Below are 10,270 nucleotides of genomic sequence, written 5' to 3'. Positions count from 1 at the left end.
GAATGTTTGATTTTTATACCATAATGTGTAGCTATATAAAATTACTCAGTTGAGTGCGTTTATTTAGTTTTACAGGTCGCATTTGCAACTAAAAATAAATGAATGAAGCAAAAAAAAAAAAAGATTTATTCGAAAAACGAATACCATTTTAATCTGGAAAGGCAGAAAACATTCAATTGATTTTAAATAGGTCACTAAAAGAAGAATAATGAATGGAGAGGCATTTCTGAATTTATGGAAATCTATGGAAGCTAGTTTTAGAAGCTAAATGTGTACAATTATGTTTAGCCTATAATAGGCTAGTTCATTCTTCAGAGTTCATATTGATGATCTTATATAGTCCATTTAAAATTGTCTTACGAACTGACTGTATTCGTCAGAAAAACACAAAATAACTTAAATTCTCTTTATGTTGCTGTTCTCTGTATGTATGTGTGGTATTCCGTCCTCTGCTCATGACAATAAAGCGTGGCCGGCAAAATTAAAATTAATATTACCTTGATATTTAAGAGTATGCGCTTCGCACGCGCACGCCATTTGCCTGTGACACAGAAATTGCAAAAAGCACAATCGTCTAAAGTTTTAAATATGACGTTGATTTTTAAAAGTCAAAAGCATGCCGCAATCAAATGTGCTGCTGATGGGCATGAAAATTTAATTTCTGTGCACTGAAGGCTGTTTTTTGAAAAGCGATTAAAGATAATACTGCATGTTTTGGCATTTCGTAGTATATTGCAGTAGTTTATATTTGTTACGTAATGAGATGCACGGTGTTCTTTTTAATGTTCTTTTTCTTTAATATTCACAACACTTATCAACAAAACATTGATTAAAATTAAGAGACAAATTATATTAAACGAAATTCATTTGAAGCAAATATTTGAAGCAAACAAAAGTTAATTTAAACTTAAAATGATGTCTTACAACCCCCTTTGTATCGTCATATTATGCCTTCAAACCATTGCAACGCCCAATGGCGTTTAATATTAGAGTCTTAATAATGGAATTAAATTAAAACAAAACATTAACAACATTACAACAATATTTAAACACAACAAAACTCAAACATAAATATAAAACAGACATTCTTTATTAGGATACATGTTAAAAACAATCTGATATAGCGTTTAAAATAGCTGCACTTACTTTTTTGGGCAAAACCTCCGTTGCAAACCTGAATAAAAATGAATCACTTTCACTTTGAAAATGATTCGCTGTCACATTAAAACCAGCTTTTAGTCATTTAAAATTTAACTCAATTATGGCTTAGACAATTCTCCTATTTCATGTTTATTTAGAAAATACTATTTTTAACTACGCCTATTAAGTTATTGTCCGTCTTTAAAATGCAATAGTTATCAGCAGTCGCTATGCTAATATTGTATTAACACAAATATTTTTTATTTTTCATGAAACATACAGTTTGGGATCAGCATGAACGCTTTTTAGTGGCATGTGAGATCTTACCTTGAAATGTCAAACTGTAGGGCTGTCAACTATTTCTGGTAACTTTGCATAGCAAACCCACCAAACTGATCCCAAACCAAAATGTTGCCTACTCACCCATATCCATACCCGCACAATCAAATTAAAAACCACCAGAACCGCCAAATATGTAATTGCATCGCCATGCTTGCACGCTGTTTTTTTAAAAGTGTCTCACTTTTACTTAACACAACGTCATTCCCATAAGTTTTATATTAATTTACTTTACATTTTACTACAGTGTTATTATTTACGTGTACAATAAAAAAAAAAAAACGGAAAAGTGATGACGGTGGGGCCCTCTAGCGTACTTATGGGCCCATATGCCTGGCATACTCTGAACCCCCCCTAACGGCGCCCCTGACTTTGAGTAAACTTAGTTCATTGTTAAAAAATGAGACACCATTGTCAGATGAGGACATCACCAAAGTTTGTGAGTCTGTTAAAGGTTTCGATCTGTTTTCTGCATGTCATACAGGGCCGATGAGGACAGCATACTCAAGAACGCAGTCTTTCAAAAAAATGTTCAACTTTATTGAGCCTAAGAAATTGTTTTTAGGAAGAGATGAGAATCGGAGAGACAGGTTTGCCTATTATGTTCCAGTGAGGGAGACTTTAAAATGTTTGTTAGAGTCTGATCTATGGTTGAGTTGTGTATCAGGAGCGCACTCGACTGAGACTTCTGTGGATGTTCTAAGTGACATTAGTGATGGTCAAATATTTAAGAGCAAAGATTTTTTTGTGCAAAACCCATCCTGTTTAAAGTTAGTGCTATACCAGGATGCCTTTGAAGTTGTAAATCCTCTAGGCTCTGCAAAGACCAAACATAAAGTATTAGCTGTTTATGTGTCTGTTGCTAATCTGCCACTTCATGTACGGTCTGACACAGACCACATGTCACTTGTTTTATTGTGCAGAGAGAAAGATTTCAAAGAATTTGGCCATGCTAAGGTGTTCTCTGAATTTCTACGCGACTTGAAGGAATTGGAGGAGAATGGGATAGTGACATCTCATGAAACGGTAGTCAGAGGGACCTTGTATTGCATTGCTGGCGATAATTTGGGCTCGCATTGCATTGGGGGTTTTTCTGAAAATTTCAGTTGTTCTCAATATTTTTGTCGGTACTGTCTCATAACTCGATCTGAATTTCAGGGTGATGATCCAAATCTGTGTGGACCAGAGCGCACCATTGAGAAGTACGATTCTGCCATTGAGCGCCTCCAGACTGAAGATACATCAGAAGGAGTGAAGTTCAGGTCAGTTTTCAACTCTTTAAATTACTTCCATGTTTGTCAGCCAGGTCTGCCACCTTGTCTAGGCCATGACATCTTTGAGGGCATTTTGTCCTATGATGTTGCACTGTGTCTTAAGTATTTCGTAAAGACAAATAAATGGTTCACTTACTCCACTCTGAATCGGCGCATTAATCAGTTCAAATACTGTGCATCTGATGCTTCTACAAAGCCGTGTACAGTCAAGCCTCTAGCAAAGAAACTGTCAGGACAGGCCATACAGAACTGGAATTTTCTGAGGCTGCTGCCCCTTTTAATTGGTGACCTAGTGAAAGACACAGCTGATGATGTTTGGCAGTTGATTCTGCAGCTAAAAGACATTGTGGACATGGTATGCGCTCAGAAAATCTCTGTGCCTCAGGTTGCATTTCTTGATGTTCTAATTCAAGAATATTTAGAGTCAAGAAAAGCTCTGTTCCCAAACACTAAGCTGAAACCCAAGCATCATTATTTACGTCATTATCCGGCACTCATTTTGAAATTTGGCCCTTTGATCAGACTCTGGACGATGAGATTCGAGAGCAAGCACAGTTATTTCAAGACATGTGCAAGGAATTTAAAGAATTTCAAAAACCTCTGCTTTACTCTCTCCGAAAGACATCAAATGCTGCAGGCTTACCTCTCAGCAGGATCACTTGGCCAAGTTGTCCTGCAAGTCAAAGACAGTTCACCATTTTACCTGGAACTCTACAGTCAAGCCATTCAAGATGCAGTCAGACAGTTTGGCTTCACTGATATTGACACACAGGTCACAGTAGAAATGTCTTATAAGGGAACATTGTACAAAAAAGGACAATTCCTTGTGACTGGTAATATGGCTAACGTGGAGTTTGGTGAACTAATGCTTATTTTGATGAAAAATTACACTATTCATTTTATTGTGTCAGTGTACAGTGCTGAGTTCTTAGCTCATTTCCATATGTACTCCATTAAAAAGGACAATGAAAGGATGCACTGTCTGAACATCATTGACTTAATTGATTTCTATCCATTGCCATCTTACCAGAAGGATGGATATCAATTGGTTCCATTGAAACACAGTGTGCTGTCACAATAATGAATGCCTGTCTATGGTCTTTCATTCTTATGTAAACTGAACTTAATTCACTTTTTCATTCTTAGAAATGGATATTTCAGCGCAAAACAATATCAGAAGTTCCATTACTAAGGTGTTGCCAGACCTCCCAGACCCAATTCTAAACCTTGTGGAGGAGACACTACAATCATTGGGGGTTGAGACCACTGAGGATTTTCACTTTTTACAGGAGGCTGATCTTGCATCAGTTTTACGACCAATACAAGCGAGAAGATTGGTTGCTGCATGGAAACAAACCAGTAAGTACAAATCAACAGAATTTACTTGAACATATATCAATGGTTCAAACACCATTTGTTCATTTGATGTTCAGTTGAATACCAAACATTAGTTTTTATGCTCACAGAAAAAAAAACATATTGAAAAATGAGCACAGGAGCAAATTTGATTTTGATTTTGAAAACTGCTGCCTTATGCCAATGACGCTGGTGACTTTGGACAGACCACCATGTATACTTCACATACCGTAATTTCCCAACTATGAGCCACAATTTCTACACAAAATTTGCAAAAAAATCTATATCTCTGCGGCTTATACACATTACGTTTCAATCATCTTCCATCATATTCTCGTCAGAACAGTGAGCATATTCTATGATAGAAATTTTATATCTTCTCCAGGCAGAAGATTTTCATCTGTTTGATATTTCATTTGCAATTCTGAATATCAAATGAACTAATGGTACACATACCACCAATCAGTTTAATACATCTTTAATTTCATTATTTTTGTTTTACAGTTCAGAGCCCTGAAACCCACAGCCAGTCAGCCGTCAGTCCTTCAGTCTCACCTCTCACCTCTTCTAACTCCACTCACTCCTCACTCTCACCTTGCACCTCACCCAGCAATCTGATTAGAACTGCAGATTGGGTTGACAGCTTTCAGATTCCATGGGGAACATTTCCTGAAGACTTGATGCAGTGCTTGGAGAGAGGGAAAAGGCCAAGCCCACTTTTTCGGCGTGAAATGATCCGGATTGTTGTCTCTGCAATGATGAACACTTGTGCATCTCCAAGTAAACTAGAGTCTACAGAAGTTGCCAAAAAAATTGTTGCCAAGTATCCACAGTCCCTAAAAGATGTCATAGAAGGTGAGGTAGTGGGAGCAGGATATCACTCACTAGTCAAACAGCTACAAGCCCGCATTGACAACGTGAAGCGGCCTTCAGCACCAAGGATTAAGAGGCGTAAACCGGAAACGGGTGACTCAGACACAGATGAAATCCCAGCTGAGCAAAGGGCAGTTGTTCAGGACACATATGGCTGCATAAAGTGGAATTTGAAGTTCATGCCAGTCAGTGAGACATTGGAAAGCCAACAGGAGAAGAAGGATAAAATGAAGATGCTTCGTGAACAGCATACTTTCAGTCCAGAAGAGGTAAAAGCCCTTATGAAGTGCACTTACTACTCCCAACGTCAAGCAATAAACACAGGAACAGATCTCCAACACCTAATAGAAGAATGGCCTTTTTTATTTGAAGAAATTGGGAAGACCGTCCATTTCCTAGAGCTCACAGGACTACCACTTAAGGATACTTTTCTCAATAGTGTTGAAAAAAAGGGAAAACGGCTTTTGAACTTTATGACAACTGTCTGTGCAGACAAGAACAAACGGGTCTTGGAGACTGTAATAAAGCTGAAATTTCTGAGAGGGCCGTTGGAGGGCAGCTCAGGTGACATCAAGGATATGGTGCTGCTTATTCTCTCCTACTTCAATGAAAAAGAGGAGCACCTCTTCCACTACGTAGAGGAGACATGCCTGGCAAATGAAGTCCACGTGGAAAGCTTGCCTGTGACCCCTTGCATCATTGTATGTGGTAAGTTTATTCCAGTTTACTGAAGGGGTCTGTATGGACATGTTGCATAAAATGCACGGTCAAGTTTAAAGTGTAACTCGCACCAAAATGCATCCTGGGGTGCTGTTCTGAATGTACTCCAGTCAAACTTTTGTTTAAAAGCATAATTATGTCCGAAGTGCCACTTTTAAGGTTGTCCCTGTTGTTGTTTTCAGGTCAAATGGCTTTTTGAATGGGGAATCTTAGGGACACTACTATTTTGATACATGATCGCATCAAAATCCCTATTTTAAAAACACTAAGAAGGCTCAACACAACATGAAACTTTGAAGTATCATCAGTGTCTCTACACACGAACTTGAGCATTGAGAACATTGTTAGTGTACACATACTTTACTAAAAAGAAATTCGAACAACTTACTTGGTTTTTATGCTGGCCGCCAACTTGCCAGTCAAAAAGTGAGTTGTTCAAAACCTTTCTTTTTAGTAAACTCTTTGTACACCAACAATGTTTTCAATGCTCGAGTTCCTGTGTACAGACACTGATGATACTTCAATCAAAGTTTCATGTTGTGTCGAGCCATCTTAGTGTTTTAAAAATCGTGATTTTGAAGCAATCATGTATCGAAATAGTAGTGCCCGTACTATTCCCATTCAAAAGGAGATTTGACTAGAAACGACAATATGGAGAAGCTTAAAAGTGGCACTTCGGACGTATTTATGCTTTTAACCGAACGTTTGACTCGTGTACAATCACAAAAACACCCATCTTGGCAAGAGTTACGCTTTAAAAATGCTAGTCATATTTTGTACTGAGAAAGTAAAAGATCATGTAATGTGATTCACTTAAACAGTCTGCTCTGTTCTGTTATTGTGCATCATTCAAAACATTTTGTATTTGCACTATTGAATGGTAATAGCTGATGTGCTGTTCTTTGCAGGAACCTGCTGCTATGGTGCAAGGCAGTTCATGCTCAGCATAGACGGCAAGATTGTGAACGACCAAATCTCCAACTTCACCACTGCCATCTGCTTGATGTTTGGTAGCTACTACTGCCTGAACATCCACTATCCAGTAGATCTGGGATCCACCCTTGAGTTCCTTCAGAGGTAAAGTGTGTGTATGCACATTGTTTCTTTTTATTTACACATTTAAAACAAATCACTATATTAATTTATATGTTTGTGTTCACAAAGGTGTTTCTTCAACATCAACCCTGAGAGGGGCACAAAAGTTGAAACAAAGAAGAACAAGAAGCAGCTGACAGTAAACCCGAGAGTCCTCACCCTCATCGCAGATCTCGCTGATCATGAGTGGAGAGAGACAAATTAAACTGTGATATACATTTTGATTGCCTACCTTTATTATTTTGAAAATGGAAAATTTTATTTTTTAAATTTGCAAATTTTGATTTTAGTTAATGTAAGTTTTACATGAGTGAAGTGCAACGGATTTTAAAGTAAATTGGAATACTGTACTTTTAAGATGTGTTTGTGATCGTGATTTTTCATAATACAGTTTCAAGTGTAAGTGCGGAGTAATTTTAACCCAGGGTATTTTTTCAGCATGACAACAGGTCGACCAGCCCTTCAAGAGACATATTTCGTTGATCATAGTTTGACTGTCTTCGGTGCTAACAGCTCAAACAGCACTAACATTGCAGTGCTAAGGGTGGTGCGCCAAACTAATCAAAATCGCATCATTAAACTGATCAATGAAATCTGTCTCTCAAAGGGCTGGGTTGAAATTACTCTGGACTTATACTTTAAGTTCGTTATTTTTGTAATTGTACAACACAAACAGTTTGTTAAGTGTATACCACCAGTTTGTTTTTATTAGATGGAATGACTAAATCCTCAAAAAAAAACAACTGTGCAAATGTTATATTACAGTTCTGAAGTCAGTTTTTTCAATTACTATGCTGGAATTAGATTTTCTGAACATTCTCCAGACTCTAACCAACAACTTTAAGAAAATTAGAGGTATTAAAAATAGCATTATTCAAAACAAATGCAAAAGCCATGTCTTTGTTTGTATGTTTAAGTGTGGCTTGATTAATGGGAACTTTGTGTTTTGTTGTATTCCCTTTGAAAATTCAGTAGCTGTGTGTGATAAAAATAATGCCAGCAAACTGTATGTTCTCATGTGTTCTACTGTATTTTATGCGGTGATATTCTGGCAACCACAGCTGCCAGAAATTTACTGTAGATCAAACTGCAATAAAATACTGTGATATATGATACAGTTGTGATGTGTTTTTCATAGTGAAAGAATGTAATGGGTTTAACAGAATATGTGGTATTTCACATTAGTTTACTGTAAACAGCTTCACATTATTGATGTTGTTTAGCAGTAAAATAATGTGATAGATGATACAGTTGTGATGTTTTTTTTCATAGTGAAAGACTGTAATGGGGTTTACATAATATATTTTGTTTTTCACAGTAGTTTCTCGTTAACAGCTTCACATTATTGATGTTTTTTAGCAGGAAATTACCTTAAACAAGTTTACAGTATATTTGTTTTTAATAGTAATTTACCTTAAAAACAGCTGTTTTAAACTCTGAAATTTACAGCTGGGAAAAAAGCTTACTGTAATGTCCTTTACATTGTCACCGTATTTTTAACAGTGAAGTTCTGGCAACCACAGCTGCCAGTATTTTACCGTAAATTTTACAGATTTTTTTTTACAGTGAAGACGTTGAACTCGTGTTAGTTCTTGATGATTCATGAGATATTAATGCATAAATGAATGCATATTTCATGCATGAATTTATACATGAATTCATGATAATTCATGTACCATTACCGTAAAGTGTTACCACAAAGGGTTATACACATTACTTTCATTTTAACTTAAAAAGACCATATTTGAGCTATTGAAGGGAAATGTTACAATAATTCAACATCTGTTTATTTGGTTTTTGTTTATTGGCACATTATTTGACAGATCAGTTGGTTAAATCTAAGCCCTAAAAACTGAGTGTGCATGTACCATGTACGCACTACAGCACTCAAATATTGCTCCTGGAGAGCTACTGTCCTGTAAATTTCAGCTCCAACTCCAATTTATTGCCCAAAGTATACTTGGGCAGTTCGCGTACGTGCACCATCTGCATGACCAAATTATCGTCATCAGGAAGGTCCACGGTTGTCCATACACCCAGTTTGCATGCAGCTCACTTTGTGGGACGGTGCGGATGGAATGCGTACAACAGCACATGCATGAAATTTTTTTGAAACAGGACACTCTACTATAAACAATATGCACAATGGCAATACACAGCTTTTGCACACATCATAGTTTTTCATCTTTTATTTTCTTTTTTTTCAAGAACAGAAAGCTAATGAGCATTTTCTTTACCATACCTGTTTTTACTTTCTGTTGTAATCTTTGTTTGCAATGTTGGATCCGCTACTTTTCTTCATCTATCCTGATTTTTTTATGTCCTGGAAATGGCGCTGTCCTGGCGGCCTGGTAGTGTAATTATTTGAATAAGAAATAATTTATACTATGTCTAAATATCCATGGTTAAGTATCCGGATGCGTTGGCGCATTAAATGGATGCGGAAAATCTAGCAATTAAAACAGCAGAACCAACAAATCCAAATGTTCAGGTTTACTTGAAAATTGCAGGCAGGTGTGTTGGAACTGAAATATGCAGAAAAATAACTATCCAGAAGCAAGATTCCCATTTTAAATGAACAATTATATTACTGCCCCAAGGCTAAGACTAGCATGAGTTAATATAATCTTTTCAATCGAGAAACATACATTGGTCCCCAAGTTTTCCCCTTTTTTGGGATCACTAACTGCCCCACTGGAAGATGTAGGCGGGCAAAGTAGAAGTGATCAGAAAGCAAGTCAATAAACTCCTGCGTGAGATCCAGAAGCTCAACCCCTGGATAGGATTCAAGGACCGCCTCCACAACCAACTGGTTCTCTGCACATGACATGGTGCAAGTGGAATATACAACCACACCTCCAGGACGCACTGCTGTTAGGGCCGAACTGACAAACAATAAAAATATACTTACTACCAGCCTTTATTACAATTACAAAGACACATCTTTCACTCCTATTTGGTCGCAATTTGACCATAAGGTGATCCTGTCAAACGGACTGTATTCACTAAACAAATTCTGGGTTAAAAAATAATTAAGATCTGAGCATAACTACAAAAATTGACATTCAATATAGACATTTATATGACTTTATCAAACAGATTTTGTCCTGTCAGACCTGGATTTTTTTTTTTTCTCAAATAGTTCTGGGTTTTTCCTGATTGATTCATGAAGTTTTATCATAGTATTTTCTTTAAGTCTTTCATTTAGCACACCTTGCTTAAAACCTAAAAGTTTTTAGTTGAATGTTTACATTCCTATATGAGTGTGTGAGTGTATCTGCTGTAGATATTTACCAGAGCAGCTCTTTCTGTAAGACTGGAAGTTGAGCTCTTTCCTTTAGCCGATGGGTATCAGGGGTATACAACCAACTCCGGTCATTAGAGCATGGGGCATCTACAAGCACCTGGCACAGAGAGACAGAACAACACACAAAGACAAACACACATCAGAGAGTAGCTTTACCTCCACAGGG

General features: G+C 37.1%; 1 protein-coding gene across 1 annotated transcript; it reads left to right on the top strand.

Annotated features, from left to right (window-relative positions):
* The first annotated feature begins 2,606 nt into the window (after positions 1-2,606).
* Positions 2,607-7,910, top strand: LOC135736109 (uncharacterized). The gene is made up of 5 exons (XM_065254899.2): positions 2,607-2,741; positions 3,900-4,112; positions 4,614-5,690; positions 6,611-6,779; positions 6,867-7,910. The coding sequence occupies exons 2-5, from the start codon at positions 3,902-3,904 to the stop codon at positions 7,000-7,002; spliced, it is 1,593 nt and encodes a 530-aa protein (XP_065110971.1). The 5' UTR covers positions 2,607-2,741; positions 3,900-3,901; the 3' UTR covers positions 7,003-7,910.
* The last annotated feature ends 2,360 nt before the right edge of the window (positions 7,911-10,270 follow it).

This window comes from Paramisgurnus dabryanus, chromosome 4 (assembly GCF_030506205.2).
Source record: "Paramisgurnus dabryanus chromosome 4, PD_genome_1.1, whole genome shotgun sequence".
In the NCBI taxonomy this organism is placed as follows: Eukaryota; Metazoa; Chordata; class Actinopteri; order Cypriniformes; family Cobitidae; genus Paramisgurnus; species Paramisgurnus dabryanus.
This window is presented reverse-complemented; position numbering and strand designations above follow the sequence as displayed.